The sequence below is a fragment of the Poecile atricapillus genome, chromosome 39, assembly GCF_030490865.1.
Source record: "Poecile atricapillus isolate bPoeAtr1 chromosome 39, bPoeAtr1.hap1, whole genome shotgun sequence".
Classification (NCBI taxonomy): Eukaryota; Metazoa; Chordata; class Aves; order Passeriformes; family Paridae; genus Poecile; species Poecile atricapillus.
In genome coordinates, this window is record NC_081287.1 from 1,258,923 (window position 1) to 1,278,394 (window position 19,472).

The 19,472-nt window shown below is 54.0% G+C and overlaps 2 protein-coding genes and 1 long non-coding RNA gene across 6 annotated transcripts in view; 1 reads left to right on the top strand and 2 right to left on the bottom strand.

Moving 5' to 3' along the window:
- ILF3 (interleukin enhancer binding factor 3) overlaps positions 1-9,003 on the bottom strand; it is a 35,519-nt gene extending 26,516 nt beyond the window's left edge. The window contains 7 exon segments of the mRNA XM_058861910.1: positions 974-1,069; positions 2,306-2,397; positions 3,774-3,921; positions 4,507-4,687; positions 5,733-5,959; positions 6,036-6,131; positions 8,860-9,003. Coding sequence (XP_058717893.1) covers positions 974-1,069; positions 2,306-2,397; positions 3,774-3,921; positions 4,507-4,687; positions 5,733-5,959; positions 6,036-6,038 — 747 coding nt within the window. The 5' untranslated portion in view covers positions 6,039-6,131; positions 8,860-9,003.
- A 978-nt stretch (positions 9,004-9,981) lies between these two features.
- Positions 9,982-19,472, bottom strand: part of SLC44A2 (solute carrier family 44 member 2) — a 28,562-nt gene continuing 19,071 nt past the window's right edge. The window contains exons 12-23 of one of the 3 annotated variants that reach the window (XR_009280303.1): positions 18,840-18,939; positions 18,446-18,538; positions 17,971-18,055; positions 17,626-17,888; positions 17,460-17,554; positions 16,276-16,379; positions 15,890-15,963; positions 15,716-15,786; positions 15,497-15,585; positions 15,073-15,157; positions 10,752-12,561; positions 9,982-10,717 (exon numbers count right to left, since the gene is read on the bottom strand). Coding sequence is in view for 2 of the 3 variants with exons in the window: in XM_058861784.1 (XP_058717767.1) it covers positions 14,550-14,671; positions 15,073-15,157; positions 15,497-15,585; positions 15,716-15,786; positions 15,890-15,963; positions 16,276-16,379; positions 17,460-17,554; positions 17,626-17,888; positions 17,971-18,055; positions 18,446-18,538; positions 18,840-18,939 (1,181 nt within the window). In the remaining variant the exon portion in view is untranslated. Of the gene's footprint in view, positions 12,562-14,026; positions 14,672-15,072; positions 15,158-15,496; positions 15,586-15,715; positions 15,787-15,889; positions 15,964-16,275; positions 16,380-17,459; positions 17,555-17,625; positions 17,889-17,970; positions 18,056-18,445; positions 18,539-18,839; positions 18,940-19,472 lie in introns of those variants that run through there. The other 2 variants (XM_058861785.1, XM_058861784.1) reach the window with 2 other exon arrangements.
- LOC131591327 (uncharacterized) lies at positions 12,555-14,111 on the top strand. Of its 2 annotated transcripts, none has more exons than XR_009280315.1 (3): positions 12,555-13,581; positions 13,790-13,980; positions 14,038-14,111. It is a non-coding gene; the product is annotated as an uncharacterized LOC131591327 (long non-coding RNA). The 2 variants fall into 2 exon arrangements; XR_009280316.1 differs by having other exon boundaries at positions 13,790-13,892; positions 13,957-14,077.

A 19,472-nucleotide genomic window follows, 5' to 3' on the forward strand; every position in this document is an offset into this window, starting at 1 on the left:
TAATGTAATTAATATAATAAAAACAATATAATGAAGTGTAATTTATGTAATTAATGTAATGTAGTGTAATGCAATGTAATTAATATAATATAATATAGTGTAATGTAATATAATGCAATGCAATGTAATGTAATGTAATATAATATAATGTATTAAATAATTGAATAATTGATTAAACAACTCGATAGCAAGGTGAGCTGATAATTAATCTGATAATTAATAAAACAATTCAGCAATCACCTGAGCTAATAATTAATAAAACAATTCAGCAATCACCTGAGCTAATAATTAATAAAACAGTTCAGCATCAAGGTGAGCTGATAATTGATAAAGCAATTCAGCATCGAGGTGAGCTGATAATTAATAAAACAATTCAGCAATCACCTGAGCTGATAATTGATAAAGCAATTCAGCAATCACCTGAGCTGATAATTGATAAAACAATTCAACATCAAGGTGAGCTGATAATTGATAAAGGAATTCAGCAATGACCTGAGCTGATAATTAATAAAACAATTCAGCAATCACCTGAGCTGATAATTGATAAAACAATTCAGCATCAGGGTGAGCTGATAATTGATAAAGGAATTCAGCAATCACCTGAGCTGATAATTGATAAAGGAATTCAGCATCGAGGTGAGCTGATAATTAATAAAACAATTCAGCATCGAGGTGAGCTGATAATTGATAAAGGAATTCAGCATCGAGGTGAGTTGATAATTAATAAAACAATTCAGCAATGACCTGAGCTGATAATTATTGTTAATTAGGTAACAACGTGAGTTCATTCAGCAAGGCAAGGATTAATAAACCCATTAGCACCGCAGACATTTGGATTGCGTCTCCCAGTGCAGAGAAATGGCTCATCCATGGAAATCCCCAAGCTGGGAAAGCTGGAACCTTGGGAAAGATGAGAGCTGGATTGGGGAGAAACGCTGCCCACCCTCCCCGGAACACGAAAAGGGGGAATTACCCATCCTCTGAGCGGGGCCCAGGTGGGAACGCGAGTGCAGAGGTCCCGCAGCACCCGGATGACGATGACGCACGACTTCAGCCCGTTGGCCCTGGCCTGGAAGCGGAACCAAACCAGACAGGGGTTCACCGAGCGCCCGCCCGTGCCGCCGGCGCTCCCTCCGGGTGTTGTTTGCCGAGGGTAAAGCCGGAGCCTGGGCCCGGAGCTCGGAGCCGCGACAGACGAGGGGTGGCCGGAGTCTGAGCCGAGGTCCTAGCCAAGAGCTTGGCCAAGGCCTTAGCCAAGGGTTGGCCAAGGGGTTGGCCAAAGGTTGGCCAAGGTCTTAGCCAAGGGTTGGCCAAGGTCTCAGCCAAGGTCTTGGCCAAGGTCTTTTAGCCAAGGGTTGGCCAAGGTCTTAGCCAAGGAGTTGGCCAAAGGTTGGCCAAGGGTTTGACCAAGGTCTTAGCCAAGGGTTGGCCAAGGTCTTAGCCAAGGAGTTGGCCAAAGGTTGGCCAAGGTCTCAGCCAAGGTCCTAGCCAAGGTCCTAGCCAAGGGCTGGCCAAGGGGTTGGCCAAGGGTTTGACCAAGGTCTCAGCCAAGGTCTTGGCCAAGGTCTTAGCCAAGGGTTGGCCACGGTCTTAGCCAAGGTCTTAGCCAAGGAGTTGGCCAAAGGTTGGCCAAGGTCTCAGCCAACGTCCTAGCCAAGGGTTGGCCAAGGGGTTGGCCAAGGTCTCAGCCAAGGTCTTAGCCAAGGGTTGGCCAAGGTCTTAGCCAATGAGTTGGCCAAAGGTTGGCCAAGGTCTTAGCCAAGGTCTTAGCCAAGGGGTTGGCCAAAGGTTGGCCAAGGGGTTGGCCAAGGTCTTAGCCAAGGGTTGGCCACGGTCTTAGCCAAGGTCTTAGCCAAGGTCTTAGCCATGGGTTGGCCAAGGGGTTGGCCAAAGTCTTAGCCAAGGGTTGGCCAAAGTCTTAGCCAAGGGTTGGCCACGGTCTTAGCCAAGGTCTTAGCCAAGGGGTTAGCCACGGTCTTAGCCAAGGGTTGGCCAAGGGGCTGGCCAAGGTCTCAGCCAAGGACTGGCCAAGGGGCTGGCCAAGGTCTCAGCCAAGGTCTTAGCCAAGGGTTGGCCATGGTCTCAGCCAAGGCCCTGGCCAAGGGGACGTTACTCCTCACACCAAGCAGCAGCAGCTCCGCGGCTGCTCCGTACAAAGGCTCCGAGGTCACTCCAGCGCCCACAGTCCGGCACCTCCGAGCGGCCGGCGGCCACTTGGAACTCCAAAAAGAAAAAACACTCAGCCCCTTAAAAAGAGTTTACCAATCTTTCTACTTAAAGATAAATATAAGAACAAAATGCAAACCTGGAACCACTTGGCGTGGCGCAGAGACGCCAAGGCAGCAAGGCATTTCTGCCTGTCCAGAACGTCCGGGGAGTCGGTGACTGAGAGCGTTTCTAGTCGTGGATGGAATAAGAAGACAAGGCACGGTTTGACCAAGGGGCTTCTGTCGGGCCGAGGGGGATGAGGCAGCATCCTAACGGGCAGCTGAGGCTCCCAAAAAATCCTGCTGGGATGCTGGGAGCGGGAGGGGAAGGGGCTGCCGCGGCGCTGCCGCCGCCGCCGCCGCGCGGCCTCGCCTGGACACGGGGGGAAGCTCAGCTCCCAGGGAGGGATGGGCTGGAATGTGCTGGAAGGAGGAGGAGGAGGAGGAAGAGGAGGAAGAGGAGGAGACCGGGCGTGAGGCTCGGTGGAGGGCACAGAAATAAATCCTGGATGGATGGAGAGGCGGCGGCGAGGCCGGCGATGGGGAAATTTGAGGGGGTGAGACCCCGGCTCCGCAGCCGGAGCTCAGGGGGTGGGAAGGAGGGAAGGGCCGGGCTCGGAGAGGATCCAGGGAACCCTCCGCCCGGAAGGATGGCTGCCCCGGCCCCGGCCCGCGACAGAGAACGTCCTGTTGGTCAAAGGTCCAGCGTCCCTAAAATCGACAAACTAGAAGGCTCGGAGACGAAGTCAGAGATCAACACCAGAGATCAACAATCAAGAGCACAAAGAGGTCCCGGTTTGTGCTGCAGCAAAACTGAGGAAAGGCCTGAAATCGCCCAAAATTGCTCGAGATCAGGGTTTTAGATAAGGCTAGTGCGGAGCGGGGGAACCGCCGGCCCTACGGAGCCCATCGGAATTGGAGAGGACAACCAGCAGCTGCTGGAATTCTGATTCCAAAGGGAATTTTGGAGAAGCTAACTTTATCCAAAACTCTGCATCGCTTTCCGGAATTCTGAAGCTGAGGTGCTGGAAGAGCCCACAGGAGGAGCCCCGAGCACCCGGTGTTCTGCTGCAACACACACCGGGGGAACATCCCGGAACATCCCGGTTCATGGACATGCAACTCCTCGGACAAGAAGCCTTTGAGAGGGATTTTTTTTGGTATTTTTTTTGGGTTTCTTAAATAAATCTGGTTTCTATTCTCATGTCACTGCACTGACATGGCCGGGGACAAACCACGAGTAATACAACGAGATGATGAATTAGTGAACTAAAGGCCCAAGTGGAACCAAAAGAAAGGATAAAATAGTAATAATAATACTTAAAAAAAAATAATAAAATAAAATAAAAAAAGGAAATAAATAGAGAAAAAAAATAAATAAAAGAAATCCCGTGTGAAAGGTGCTCCTCAGCTTCAGCAGCTCGGTCCGGATAAACCACAACCGGGATCTCGGCGAGGGATTTGGTTTGGATTTTGGCCAGGAAGAGCCGCGGCGGCTCCGGCTGAAGCTGAAGAGCACTTTCCCCGCCGGTTAGCCGCGGGATGCCGGGCGCCGGCCGGCCGTACCTCCGGCCAGCTGCTTCTCCAGCTCCTCCCTGACCACGGGGGACGTCAGGTGGATGGTCAGCGTCAGCGGCGGCTCCTTGGTGTTCTTGATGATGATGGCGGCGTCTCCCACCGACTGGATGATCTCGTATTTGTCCTCGGTGATGGCCTGCGGAGTCGGGATGGAGATGGGTGTAAGGTGGTGCCTTGCAATCCAGAACATTCCGTGGGTTTGGATTCCCAGAGCACCTCTGGAGGTGGGAATGTTCTGCTGGAGCAGGGAAGGCTCTGGGGAGAGCTCAGAGCCCCTTGCAGGGACTGAAGGGGCTCCAGGAGAGCTGGAGAGGGACTGGGGACAAGGGTTGGAGGGGCAGGACACAGGGAATGGCTTCACCCTGGAAAAGAGAGGATTTAGATGGATTTTGGGAAGAAATTCCTCCCTGTGAGAGCAGGGAGGGGCTGGGATGGAACTCCCAGAGCAGCTGTGACTGCCTCTGGATCCCTGGAAGCGCCCAAGGCCAGGCTGGACAGGGCTTGGAGCACCCTGGGCTAGTGGAAAGTGTCCCTGGCCAGCTCCAAGGTCCCTTCCAACCCAAACCATTCCACAATTAACGAGGAGAAGTTCGTTTGGCAATCCCAAAGAACCACCAATTCCAAATTCGTTTGGCAATCCCAAAGAACCGGGCGCCTCCGGAAACGACTTTTCCAAGCCAGAAGGAGGGGACCAGAACCACCCCGAAGGGAATTCGCTCACCGCGAGCTGCACTCCCAGATTATCGGCGACTTTTTCCAGGAGCTTGGCCGTGGGTTTGTCCTTGCACAGCAGGACCAGCTCCAGGTCCAGGTCCCCCTTCAGCAGGAGGCCTTTGGCCACCAGCCCCACGCGCATCACCCCCCGCAGGGTCCTCGTCAGCTGCTCCGTGGCCTTCTGATCCCTGGAGAAACACAGGGCAATTCACAATTTCACTGGAATTCACTATTTAACTGGAATTCACAGTTTCACTGGAATTCACAACTGAGCTGGAATTCACAACTGAGCTGGAATTCACAACTGAGCTGGAATTCACAACTGAGTTGGAATTCACAACTGAGCTGGAATTCACAACTGAGCTGGAATTCACAACTGAGCTGGAATTCACAACTGAGCTGGAATTCACAACTGAGTTGAAATTCACATTTGAATTGGAATTCACCATTTCACTGGAATTCACAATTGAATTGCAACTCACAATTGAATTGCAACTCACAATTGAATTAGAACTCACAATTTCACTGGAATTCACCATTTCATTGGAACTCACAATTGAATTGGAATTCACAATTTCACTGGAATTCACCATTTCATTGTAATTCACAACTGAATTGGAATTCACAATTGAGTTGGAATTCACAATTTCACTGGAATTCACCATTTCATTGGAACTCACAATTGAATTGGAACTCACAGTTGAGATGAAATTCACAATTGAATTGGAATTCACCATTTCATTGGAATTCACAATTGAATTGGAATTCACAATTGAATTGGAATTCACGATTGAATTGGAATTCACAATTTCACTGGAATCCACAATTGAATTGGAATTCACAATTTCACTGGAATTCACCATTTCACTGGAATTCACAATTGAATTGGAATTCACAATTGAATTGGAATTCATGATTGAGTTGGAACTCACAATTTCACCGGAATTCACAATTTCATTGGAATTCACAATTGAAGTGGAATTCACCATTTCATTGGAATTCACAACTGAATTGGAATTCACAATTTCACTGGAATTCACAATTCACTTGGAATTCACTGCTGGGCCCACCCAAGGGATGGATCCATGAGGAGCACCTGGAGCAATCAACCCTGCCCCATTTAACTCCCCAGCCAGGAACGACAACCTTTCCACCACCAGCAAGCCGAGTTTTTAACCAATCTAATAAAATTTCATGGATTTAAAGCTGGGTGGTGCCACCAGCTCTCCTCACCCTCCTTCCTTGCTCTCCTCCTCGGCCGCCGTCTCCATGGACTCCGTCTCCGGCTGCTCCCCGCTGACTTTCTCCTGCTCGTCGATCCAGTCGGAGACGGCTTTGAGGGCCCGCTCCGTGTGGGAAACCATGTTCTGCACGGCCTCCAGCTCCTCCTGCGTGGGGTACACGGCCGAGTGCTTGGCCATCACGTGCCGGTCGTCGTTCACAAAGATCCGCATCGGGCGCTGCGAGGAGAGGGGAATATTTAGGGAGTGCCGGGATGGGGATGTTCACCTGGGAATCTCGTCCCCCCCCTTTTACCATTTTTGTTTTCTGCTGCCTGCCTGAAGGTTGTAAAGGGGTTTATTTGGATTTTTCGGGTGAGCAGAGTGTTGCAGCGCCGCGGCGTTCTGGGATCTGAAAGAGACAGAGGGTGGGTGAGCCGGAGCTGGAAGAGGGAAGAGCAATTAGATCCAAACTCGTTAGCCAAAGCTCGGCTTTCTGCCCCCCAGGATATCCCTGAGAGCTGGAGACTGGCAATGGAGGACCACAGAGCATCCAATCCTTATCCACTTTTATTCCCAAAAGGTTTTTCCCATGGAATGGGATTTTTCCGAAGCTCCTGCTCCCGTCTCCGCAGCAGACAGAACTCCCCTCTCCACACTGGAGACAATTAATTAATTAATGACACAAATTAATGCCAGGTGGGCCCCTCTTCCCTCTGCTCACACGGGCAGCTCCTGGTGGATCCCTCTGGGATCCTAATGGGAATCTCCCAGCACAGATCCCTCTGCCAGATCCCTGCTTTTACCCCGCTGCCTTTCCATTAGGATTCCACAGGATGCTTTTCCCTGAGTTTATTAGGAGGAAACGGGACAAACCCAGCAAATCCAGCGCTCAGAAGTCCTGGAATTGGATAAATTCAGCCCAAGTGACACCAAATTCCTGCCTTTTTGTGGGAACCGCCCCCAGCTGGAGCGGGGGAGCCTTTTGTTCCAACTCCAATGCTTTGTTCCCTGGAACAGAGGAACGGGACCCTCTGGATGCTCCCTCACCATTCCCACATGGAAAGATCAGCACCTGCTCCAGCCAGGGTCATTAACTGTACCCAATTAAACTAATTAATTCAAATCCCCGCTTTCCCCCTCTGCTCCTGACCGGTTCAATCCCGGCCCTGTGACGCCCCACAGTAACTCCAAGGAAAACTCCATGGAAAAGCTTTGGAAAAGGCAGCAGAGGATGAGGAAGATCCACCAGCACCTCCCCACTTCTGGCCTCGCGTCCATCAGCTCACCCCGAGAGCCAGGACTCACAATTTTAAGATAAAAAACACATTTTTAAGATAAAAACCGGGAAAACTCATTCCCTCAAGCTGCTGCACGGACACACAATCCCATCCAAGGAAACCCCTCTGATCCCAATCCTGCCAGTACATTCATTGTTGATTTTATTCATTAATAGTGTCATAAATCTGGATTTAATTGTAATTAAACCCCGACCAGCGCTGGCTGAGCAGGGAGAATCATTCCCAAGGAGCCACATGGCATCTCCTGGTGTTTCCTGCTCTGGGCTGGGCCTTGAAAGCCCCGTTATTTTCCTTAAAATTCCCTCCATTTCCTCCAGGCTAGATAAGGAAAAGGGTTGAAATCCCAGCCAGCCGTTCCTACAGTCAGAATCACAACAACAGCCAGAGAATCTCCCATTATCCCTCTCCTGGGATTTTTGGAGGGAGAAATCTGGGATCTGATGCTGCAGCACCAGCAGATTTCTGTCTCTTGAGGAGAAGAACCACAGATTCAGTTAAACCGGGAGCTCAATCCTCACTCGGCCCTTGGAAATTGGAAAAACTCTGGAATTTCACCAGGTTTCGGCCTCACCCCTTCCACCCCCAGCAGGAATTCACCGAACTTCCCGCGCTCCGATGGAGCCTCCCGAGGGAAGAAGTGACTCTCCCAAAAAGCCTTTTTGGAAGGACACTGGGGAAAAACAAGCAAAGGACGTAAAAGGTTGGAATTTCTGCCCTAAACGTGGGAAAGTGTGAGCCAGGCAAAGCCACGCTCGGGTTCAAGGCCACGTTTTAAGAAAGAATTGGTTGCTTTTATCCGTGTTTTGGCACCTGCCCGGGATGGATGAGGAGCCAGAACCCTCCCAGGAACCCTGGATTCCAGCGGGAATCCTGGATTCCAGCGGGAACCCCGGATTCCAGCGGGAACCCCGGATTCCAGCGGGAATCCCTGGAGTGAGGGGGCACAAAGCCGGCGGTCCCTGCGGAGCAGACGAGGCGGGAAGGGGGTGCTGGATCTCTGTTCCTCTAAACCCTCCAGAAAAGGAGGATAACGGGGCTGGACCAGCGGAATCTGTGAGGGAGCAGGGACAGAGGCCGCGAAAAGCTGAGAAGAGCAAGATCCTGATTCTGAGGGGCAAAAGGGGCTAAAATCCCCCTCAAAGGGGACCATCCCAATGCAATTCCCAGCCTGGGATGAGGTGGGATGGGGAGGGAAGAGGGGCTTTGAGCCCCTCCAAGGGGGACGATCCCACCTCCTCCACGATGCCCCCCCGAACATCCCACACGAGGGGGTCGGGAAGGGACCAGCCCCCCTCAGGGCCCCCATCCCCGTCCCCACTGGAGTGCGGGGCCGCGGGGCGAAAACGAGGAGGGGCCGCGGGGCTGAGGAGGGGGCGCGGAGGGTGAGGAGGGGGCGCGGGGGCCGCCGGGCGCTGCCGCCATTTGCAAACGCGGCGCGAACAAAGCGGCGCCGGCCAGGAATGAGGGGAGCCGGGAGGAGCCCCGTGAAGCACCCGCGCTCCCGGACCGGCCGCTCGATCCCCCCCGTCCCTCGGGCCGCTGCTGAGGGGGATCCGTGAGGGGGCCCGGCCGCCCCCCCCCCACCCTCCCCTCACTCACCGCCGCCATTTTGTCTGCACACAATGGGCAGGGCGGGAGGGAGGGGACACAGGGGGGGCCGGGTCACCGCGTCCCGCCGCCCCCCCCCCCGCCTCACCACCACCACCACCACCCCCCCACACCCCACCTCACACCGGCTCCTCCCGCCCCAGCACCGCCCCCGCCCGGCCCGGCCCGGCGCGGCCCGGCCGGCTCGGCGCGGCTCCCCCCCGCAAAGCGCGGCGCGGGCACGGCTCCTACCGGGGCGCTGCCAGCGGTGCCTCGCGGGAGCGGCCCGGCCCGGCCCGGCCGGCGGGGCCCGGGAAGGGCCGGAGCGGGGCCGGAGCGGCCGCGGCGGGGCCGGAGCGGGGCCGGAGCGGGGGCCGGAGCGGCGGCGCCGGGACTGCGGCGGGGGCGGGGCCGCCGCCGGCGGGGGGCGCGCGCGCGGCGGGGTGGGCGGGGCCATGGAGAGCGCGGCGGGAACGGACCAATAGGAGGGCGCGGAGGAGCGTGACGGACAGGGGACACAGCCAATCAGAGAAGGTGACGGGCAGGGGGCGGGGAGGCGAGAGGGGCGGGCGCGGGGGGCGGGGATAAGCAGCGCGGGGGCGGGCGCGGACCAATGGGATGGCGCGGAGCGATGTGATAGACACAGGGTAAGACCAATGGGAGAGGGAAGAGGGAGGGTGGTGCAGAGGGGGCGGGGCCCAGAGCGGTGGCGGGAACGGGCCGGGGGGGGGGCGCGGGCTGAGGGGACCCCGTGAGGGGAGCGGAGGCCGCAGAGGATCCCCCTGAGGGGACGCGCCCGCGGAGCACCTGAACCCAGCCAGGCCTCCACCGACAACATCCTCCTCGGACAAGGAACCAAAAAGGTTTGACCTCAAAGTGCCTTTTTTGGAGGGGTTTGATGTGAAAATCGCCTTTTTTGCGAGGGCAACGACCTCAACGTCACATTTATTTTAGAGGGGCTGACCTCAAAACCGCCTTGTTTCGAGGGGGTTTGGCCTCAAAACCACCTTTTCTGAAGGGGTTTGACCTCCAAAATGCAGATTTTTTTTTTCAGTGGCTTGACCTAAAAACCATTGAATTTTTGAGGGGAACAACCTCAGAGATGTCTTTTTGCAGGCATCTGACCTCAAAAACACCTATTGCTTTTGATGTCCGGGGAAATGCCATTAAATAAATTTCACTCCTTAAAATCCTCTCTCGCAGACTCTGGGGCTGAGGGAAAATTGGAAAATTATTCAAGAATCATCCAAAACTCCCTAAAATCAGTGACCCCCCCGGACTTTGAAAACAGCTGAACAAATGCTGAAATGGCAATTTTAGGTTGAAAAGTGGTGGAATTGGTGATTTCACAGGGAAGGAAACAACAGAACGAGGTCCAAACAGGCACTTTTTTATTGTTGGTGGCAACGCTGACGGAACCGCGCAGAGACTCCGGAGCATCACAGCACCGTTAATGCCTCAAAAACATGTGAAAAATGAGAATTTCTGTGTAAAACATCAGCCCCTGCGGGTTTTAGCACTTATTTTGTTTAGGATTTGGGGTTGTTTTCTTTGCACACAGAACAATCCGGTTTGTAGGGACAGAAGCAACGTTTCTAGACAGGGAAAAAAGCACCGTTAATCCTAAATTCTGTAATTTAACGCCTTGAACATGGAGCTTTGCCTGAGAGAAGGAAACCAGTCTTGGGGTGAAGCTGTTCCAGACACCAAATTCTCCTAGACAGCTGTCCTCGCTCTGGGTTTTCCAAAAAAACCAAATTTACAGGAATATTTCCCTCACCTCTCCCCATCACCATCAGTTTTCACCTCTAAAAAGCCACTTGGCACTTATTGGGAATAAAAATCCTTAATTCTCCTCAAATCCTGTGTTGCTGGGAGGCAGCCGAGCCAGCCTGGCTTCCCCAGGAACACATTTTCCCAAATTTCTCCTCTCCCTCACCACTTTTCCTTCCAGATTTCCCAATTCCTGCCGGTTTTTTGCCTTTTTTAAGCAAATAAACCCAGTTCCCGCTACTCCTCGGCTGTTTCCCACACCCAAAGGGTCAGGATTTAGGTGGAAAACAGCTGAAAATCGAGGAGCGAGAGGGAATTCGCCCCCAACACGAACATTCTGAGCAGAAATAAAACCAAAACCACCCTGAAACCTGCACAGGGAGGGGAAGAAATGAATCCAGAACCAGCATCAGGAGCTGCAGGACACAAGACTGGAGGTGCTGGAATGGCTGTAAGTGGAAAAAGGTAATTATTCCCTGAATTATTCCCACTTCTCCCAAACAGGGAGGATTTGCCTCTTTTTAGCTCCATTTGACATTTTTCTGTTGAGCTTTACTGTTACTTTTTTAGCTTTTTTTCCACCTTTTCTGTCTTTCCCTTCACCTTTCCAGTTTTACCTTTTCCTTCATTTTTTTTTTGGCTTCAATTTTCCCTTCCACTCCTCTGTCTGCTGAAAAACGAGGTGGGAAAAGGGAAAATTTAGGGAATTTTTAAAAAATAAAAATAAATTAGGGAAATTTCAGTGTTTGATTCCAGCACGGGAAGCTCTGCCCGGCGGCGTCAGAGAAACCAAAGCTTGCCCCCAAAAATTCACTGGAAAAGCTCCAAATAACCCTAACCAAAAAAAAACATCCTGGAAAAGCAAAATATACAAAAGCTCCCCCAAAGCATTGGATAATTCCATAGAAATGCCCCCTGGATGATACAAAATAAAGGAATTGGGATAAAAAGCAGCCAAAGGGATCCCTCAGCACCAATTCCTGGAGCCCTGACGGGGGGGGGAGGTGGGACTCATCCCCCAAATCCTCAGAGCGTTTCTTTAAATCCTTTTTGAACAAATGAGCCCAAAAAAAAATCCCAATTGCTGACGGTGGCTCTGCTCCCGTGGCTCCACCAGCTCTGAGGGTTAATTCTGTTATATTTTAAGCTTGAGTTAATTATATTTTAGAGTTAATTGACCCCTTTTCAGCTCAAAAAATAACTCCCTTTTTTCCCCTCCTGGCAAGAGCCACGAGGTGTCGGCTGCCACTGGCTTTGCTAAAATCACCCGGAATTAAACCAAAACCCCTCCCCAAGGTCCATCCAAGCCCCCTCCCCACGCTCTGGGGCGGGGGTCCCAAAACCCCTCACCCAGGTGAAAGGAGCTGGGGGAGGCCGTGCCCTAAAGCGACAACTTTGGGGGAGCAGGCGCAGATTTTTGGGGAGGAATCTGTGGAATCTGCAGGTCCTCGAGCGGCGCCAGAACCGGACAGAGCCAAATTCTGCTCACGGCCCCCCTCTCCTTCACCTTCGCTCCCTGCAATGGCTACGAGAGCATTAATTAGCTTATTCCTAAAAGAATTAATTAATTAGGGCCCAGAACGGGGGCTCTGGGGTGTCAAAAGGGCAGCAAGGGATGGGAAGCGATCCCAGCCTGTCCTGGCTCGAATGAACAACCGTAATTAAATATTTTTGGGGGGGTCACAAGGAAAACACCCCACGAGGAGCTGCCTGAGCCTCCCGGCTCCTTCGACCGTCACCTCTGCGCCCACATCCCGGGCGATGAGGAAAGGCCGACCCCAAAAGGCTTCACCGGGATCAAAATGGGATCAAAACGGGATCAAAATGGGATCAAACACACCTAAACTCGCTCCGGAGTCGCCGAACCCCGGGAATTGGGATTTCTCCCGTTTTTATCACGGGGCCCTGCGGCTCGTTAGCGGCGACAAGCTCGTCATCGTCACCAGCGCAAGGATTTAAGGCCGAGTCGTGAAAAATCTGCGTTTTTACCGATCTCCCCCTCCCAGCGCTGCCGGGGGGGAGGAGTGGGTGGTCCAAGGTCCATGGAGGTGAATTCCACGTGGGACGGGCGGCGCTAAGCCTCGGGCTGGCCTTTGTTGGTCTTCTTGAGAAGCTTCCTCAGGTTCTGGGACATGAAATAAGGTTTTTCCGCCGAGCCGTCGTTGCGCTCCAGGTCTTCCACTGCAAAGAGAAACCCCCGGCCCCACGGCGGGGTTGGTGCGGTGTGGAGGCTCCTGGGATCCTCCCAACAACGATTCCCGGATTAAATAAAGCCTCGTCGTGGGATGGGGGATTTCTTGTCACAGCAGAGCCCACGGGGATTGAGAAGAGGAAATTTGGGGGTTTTGTTTCTCGGGGTGAAGTTGGACGGCACCGAGAGCAGGAGGGACCTCTCAGCTCTTCCCAACAGCTCTGGAGCCGACGCAAAGCGATTCCCCTCGTTCCCGACGCGCCAAAGAGGACGGAAAAATCCCAGCCACGGAAAAAACAACACCCCAAAACCAAACAAAGCCACAAAGCCCCAGGCTCGCAACAGCCAGGGGGTGTTTTGAGAGGGATTTGGATCCTTTCCGGGATGGAAATGGGAACGTCGACACTGCGGCTTTGTCCTGGGAGGGTCTGGCCGGGAGCTGTGGCTGAGCCACGAGAGCTGTTTTTTTAAATCTCGATCATTTCTGGGCTGTCTGGAGGAGAAATCCCAACCCCTCCCATGGCTGGAGTGAAATCCTCTGAGTCCCAGTGGCCACCAAGTCCCTGTGGCCACCAGTGATGGCTCCTGGCCCGCTCAGGGGACGCGGCTGAAGCAGCGGGTGTGAAGCCAAAGCTCTGCAACCTCGCCTGGAGTCCTTGGAAGTTTTGTGGTTTGCATAGAGACGGGGTGAGGAAAAGGGTGAGGAAAGGGCAGGAAAAGGGTGAGGAAATTGCAAGGAAAGGGGTGAGGAAAGGGCAGGGAAAGGGTGAGGAAAGGGCAGGAAAAGGGTGAGGAAAGGGCAGGAAAAGGGTGAGGAAATTGCAAGGAAAGGGGTGAGGAAAGGGCAGGAAAAGGGTGAGGAAAGGGCAGGAAAAGGGTGAGGAAAGGGCAGGGAAAGGGTGAGGAAAGGGCAGGAAAAGGGTGAGGAAATTGCAAGGAAAGGGTGAGGAAAGGGCAGGAAAAAGGTGAGCAAACTACAAGGAAAAGGGTAAAGAAAGGGCAGGAAAAGGGTGAAGAAAGGGCAAGGAAAGGGGTGAGGAAATTACAAGGAAAATGGTGAGGAAAGAGGTGAGGAAAGGGCAAGGAAAGGGCAGGGAAAGGGGTGAGGAAAATGGTGAGGAAAGGGCAAGGAAAGAGGTGAGGAAATTATAAGGAAAGAGGTGAGGAAAGGGCAAGGAAAGGGGTGAGGAAATTACAAGGAAAATGGTGAGGAAAGAGGTGAGGAAAGGGCAGGGAAAGGGGTGAGGAAAATGGTGAGGAAAGGGCAAGGAAAGAGGTGAGGAAATTACAAGGAAAGAGGTGAGGAAAGGGCAGGGAAAGGGTGAGGAAAGGGCAGGAAAAGGGGGAGGAAATTGCAAAGAAGGAGGAGGAAATTGCAAGGAGAGGATGAGGAAAGGGCAAGGAAAGGGGTGAGGAAAGGGCAGGAAAAGGGTGAGGAAACTACAAGGAAAAGGGCAAGGAAAGAGGTGAGGAAAGGGCAGGAAAAGGGGTGAGGAAATTGCAAAGAAGGAGGAGGAAATTCCAAGGAAAGGGGTGAGGAAATTGCAAAGAAGGAGGAGGAAATTGCAAGGAGAGGGATGAGGAAAGGGCAAGGAAAGTTTCGCTGCTCTTGGCTGAAGCAGACACGGAGGAAACACCCAGGGACCAGTTTGGGACAGCAGAACCCTCTTGGCCCATCCCACAAACCCCTGTCCCTCCACACTGGATCCCTCGTGCCGGCCACGGGAACAAAAATCTCTGCGCCAAAACCACGACCATCTCCAGGCACCGCGCCCCTCGCCGGGCGCTACCGGGACCCCCCAACCGACTCCGGCCGGGCTCTCTCCATGCAGGAACACGGATTTTTGGGGCAGGAAGGAAGACTGGACACCATCGGGCGTTGAGTGTCCACCACCCACGAAGGACTTCCAGGGGGACAGAGCGGCACCGCGGGAGTCGGGGCAGGGAGGGTCCTGCGGCCTCCAGCCAGCGCTGGGCCCTAGCCTTGGCTATCGGTGCTTTTGGAAGGTTCTAGATGCCCCTTCAGCAGGATCTCGCTGAGCTCGGGGGACATGTAGTAAGGCCTCTCCAGAGATCCATCGTTTCTCTCCAGATCTTCACCTTTTCCAGCCCCGGGAAGAAGCGGCCGTGAAGGGGAAGAGCAAAAAGCAGCGGAAGAGCCGGGGAGAGAGACAGGGCGGAGGTGGAGGATGGAGAAGGCGTGACCGGACACGCACGGGAAAGGTGGAAAAAGGAGGAAAACAGGGAGGAAAAAAAAGGGAAATTGAGGTTAGTTGTGGTTAATTCCACCGAGCCCAAAGCACCAAAACAGAGGGAGAGATGCCCACGGACAGGCCTGGGGCCTCAGCTGGAGCGAGTGAGGGAGAGCAGGTGAGGAGTGAGGAAAAAAGGAAAAAGCGAGAGAAAACCACACAGAGGGACCCCGGGATCGGGAGCAAAACCCCAAACCGGACAATCTGGGAGCGAACCTGATGGGAGAGGGGGATTTTGTTGATACTCACAGAAGCAGAGGAAGAGGGTGTCCACGCACATGCCGTACACGCTGAAGAACCCGTGGGCGATGAGGTAGGAGCCCACGATCACCGTCTGGAAGAGACGCCGCGCGCCGATGAGAGCCCGGAGGCAGCGGGAGGAGGAGGAGGAAAGTGCTGAATCCCACATTCCCCAGGGGAAGGAGGGGAAGGGAAACAGGGCAGGACTGTTTGGAGCAGCCCGAGTGGGGACAAAAGGCCTCAGCCACCGCTGGATGGAGGCCAAAGTGGGCAGCGCAGGCGGGCACGGCGCCAGCAGCCACCGACAAAGGGCCCATTGCGCCGGCGGCTGGGAAAACACCTCCAACAAAGGAGGGCCTTGAAGAGTGGGGAGGGGGTGGTGTGGGGCATCTCTGGCCTTCTAAAGCCACCCCAAAGAGAGAGAGCAGCTCACCAGAATCGGGACCCAGTAGTAATTCAGCGGCGGCGCCGTGTCCTGGACCAGCTTTATGCGCTGGGTGAAGAAGAAGAAGGCGAGGATTCCTGGGGAAGCAAGACAAGAAGAGGATGGAAAGGAGCATCAAGGGATGGCTCGAGCGGAGCTTTTGGGACAGCACAACCGGTGACGGCAGCTGGACGCTCCGAGGAGAAACTTCCAGAAGCCAGAACTCACCCACGCTTCCCACAATGAGGAGCTTCCCGAGGAAGAAGAGGAAATCCGTGACTTTATCTAACACGGCCACCCTGGAGACAAGAGATGAGCCTCAGCATCTGCTCCCCGCCCTGAGTTCCGACAGAAGCAGCCAAGGCACACGTGGCAAACGTTGCCATCCCGCCGGGATCTCACCTGATGATGTTCCTCATCAGCAGGAAGAACGCGTTCCGGGCCGAGGTGCAGAAGTTGGTGCCGTAGATGGCGATCTGGGGCAGAAAAACCGGGCAGAGGACAGAGAAACGGGGCTGCACTGAGTCCACCGCCACGGGGAGGGTGCAAATCCCACCCTGGAAGTGCTTTCTCATCCACCAGGAAAACCCAGAGCTGAACACCCCCACCCGTGGTGGGTCCTCCCCAAAACCAACAGCTTACAGCTGAGGTCAAGGTTTTCAAGCCTAAAAACGCCTCAAAACTCCGTTTTCCCGCAGCATCGGGAGACAAAATTCCCAGGAAAACCTCGGAGCTGCCCCCACGGCAGCCGCAGCCCTTCGAGGGCGGCGGATTTGGGCGACACTCACCATGATGTAGGCGTTCCTGTTGAGGAACTTGATGAATTTTTCCAGGCACCAGAAGCAGCACTTGAGGCAGCTCAGGAGGAACTTGGCAAACTTGTTCTCAGCAGCTGGAGGGCGCAGGGAAGAGGGGTCAGCACCAAAGCCAGAGGGGCTGGATCTTCCAGCAGACACTTTAAGGTCGGTGGTGGGACCTTGTTGCCACAATTCCCCCACCCAAGCCCCGTTCTGGGTGCTCAGAGTTCTCTTCCCACACCCTCACTGGCTGTTGACATTTCCTGATGAACGGGAACGCGCAGAATTCCCTGGCATGGAATTCCCTGGTACGGAATTCCCTGGCGCAGAATTCCCTGGTGCAGAATTCCCTGGCGCAGAATTCCCTGGTGCAGAATTCCCTGGTGCAGAATTCCCTGGAATTCCCTGGCGCGGAATTCCCTGGTGCAGAATTCCCTGGAATTCCCTGGTGCAGAATTCCCTGGTATGGAATTCCCTGGCGCGGAATTCCCTGGTACAGAATTCCCTGGTGCGGAATTCCCTGGTGCAGAATTCCCTGGCACGGAATTCCCTGGTGCAGAATTCCCTGGTGCAGAATTCCCTGGCACGGAATTCCCTGGTGCAGAATTCCCTGGCGCAGAATTCCCTGGTGCAGAATTCCCTGGCACGGAATTCCCCGGTGCGGAATTCCCTGGTGCGGAATTCCCTGGTGCAGAATTCCCTGGCACGGAATTCCCCGGTGCGGAATTCCCTGGCGCACAATTCCCTGGTGCACAATTCCCTGGAATTCCCTGGTGCAGAATTCCCTGCAATTCCCTGGTGCACAATTCCCTGGAATTCCCTGGTGCAGAATTCCCTGGCACGGAATTCCCAGGTGCAGAATTCCCTGGTACAGAATTCCCTGGCACGGAATTCCCTGGTGCGGAATTCCCTGGTACAGAATTCCCTGGTACAGAATTCCCTGGTGCGGAATTCCCTGGTGTGGAATTCCCTGGTGTGGAATTCCTGGCATGGAATTCCCTGGCACGGAATTCCCTGGCGCAGAATTCCCTGGCACCTGGCATCACTCCCACCCCGGAGAACTCGGGAATTCCACAGTTTCACAGAACCATGGAACGGTTTGGGTTGGAAGGAACCCTTCAGCTGATCCCATCCCACCCCTCAGCACCTCCCCATCCCCATCCCACCCCCAATACCTTTCAGCCGGTGGTCCAGGTACTCCAGGGTGACCCTGATGACCTGGACGATGGCCAGGACCAGCGAGCCGAAGGCCAGCGAGCCGGTGTGGTACCTAAAGACGGACACGGTCACAACGGCACAACCTCCCCGAGCTCCCGGCCACCCTCGCGGCCACGGACGCACCGGAGCGCGCGGCCGAAGGCGGAGAAGAGCGGGAAGGCCGGCATGTCGTCCGGTTTCTTGAAGGCCCAATAATAGGAGGCGAAGGCGCCCGCCAGCGTCACCTGGCCCAGCGCGATGACGAAGTTGGCGAGCCAGAAGAACATGAAGACGTTGAAGAACTGGAGCACGATGAGGTACTTGTGATAGGCGGTCTCGCCGCCGTAGAACGCGAAGAGGCACTGGGCGTCGGGGCACAGCTTGGTGACGTTGCTGGTGTTGAAGGTCTGGAGAGGACACGGGACACGCGGCGGTCAACCCAGAGGAACCTCCACGGTCTCATCTGGGAGAGGTTCTGAGTTTCCTCACCTCGGGCTTGCAGGTGTGCCCGGAGAACGGGCACGCGGACTCGTTGAACACCTTGTAAACGGCCTCGTTGGAGGTGGACAGGAAGCTGGAGGTCATCGTTAAGGAGAGGACGTTCTCCAAACCCAACCCTAAACCCAACCCGGGCTCCCCAAGCTCCTGCTGCTGCTCTTCCTCCACCCCAAGGTTTGTTTGGGGTTAAAGCTCGGAGATTTAGGGTTCTGTGCCTGGAAAAACCACGGCAGGAGACCTTGGACTTCTGGAGAACAGGGATGCAGGGAAGAGGAAGAGCAGGAAATGGAAGAAGAGGAAGAGGAGGAAAAAGAGGAAGAAGAGGAAGAAGATGAAGAAAAGGAAGAAGAGGAAGAGGAGGAAGAAGAGGAAGAGGAGGAAGAGGAGGAAATGGAAGAAGAGGAAGAAGAGGAGGAAGAGGAGGAAGAGGAGGAAGAGGAGGAAGAGGAGGAAGAGGAAAGGATACACGGCGGTGCTGGCCCAGTAGGCGATGCAGAGGCACAGCAGGAAGAAGGTGCACAAGGGGAACAGCAGCGAGGACATGACGTGACCGACGGCCCTGCGAGAAGATGGTTAAACCCCAGTTAAACCCCAGTTAAACCACAGTTAAATCCCGGTTAAACCCCCGTTAAACCCCAGTTAAACCCCGGTTAAACCCCAGTTAAACCCCAGTTAAACCCAAGTTAAACCCCAGTTAAACCCAAGTTAAACCCCAGTTAAACCCCGGTTAAACCCCGGTTAAACCCCAATTAAACCCCAATTAAACTCCAATTAAACCCCAATTAAACCCCAATTAAACCCAAATTAAACCCAAGTTAAACCCCAATTAAACCCCGGAGCGGCCGCGGGCACATCCAGACCTGCTGGCCTCCTTGATGAGCGCGATGGCGATGAGGATCCTCTTGCGGAGGAAGATGAGCAGCAGGACGATCACCAGCTCCAGCACGCACAGGATGATCACTGGGAGAGGAAAATAAACCCCGGTGGGGTCAGGACCATCTTCACCTTCCCCAGTTTAACCCCAGTTTAACCTCAGTTAAACCCCAGTTTAACCCCAGTTTAACCCCAGTTAAATTCCAATTAAACCCCAGTCAAATCCCAGTCAAACTCCAGTCAAACCCCAGTTAAACCCCAGTTAAACCCCAGTTAAACCCCAGTCAAACCCCAGTCAAATCCCAGTCAAACCCCAGTTAAACCCCAGTTTAACCCCAGTTTAACCCCAGTTAAACCCCAGTTTAACCCCAGTTAAACCCCAGTTAAAACCCAGTTAAACCCCACTTTAACCCCACTTTAACCCCACTTTAACCCCAGTTAAATTCCAATTAAACTCCAATTAAGCTCCAGTTAAACCCAAGCTAAACCCCAGTTTAACCCCACTTTAATCCCACTTTAACCCCACTTTAACCCCAGTTAAACCCCAGTTTAACCCCCGTTTAACCCCAGTTAAATTCCAATTAAACTCCAATTAAGCTCCAGTTAAACCCAAGCTAAAC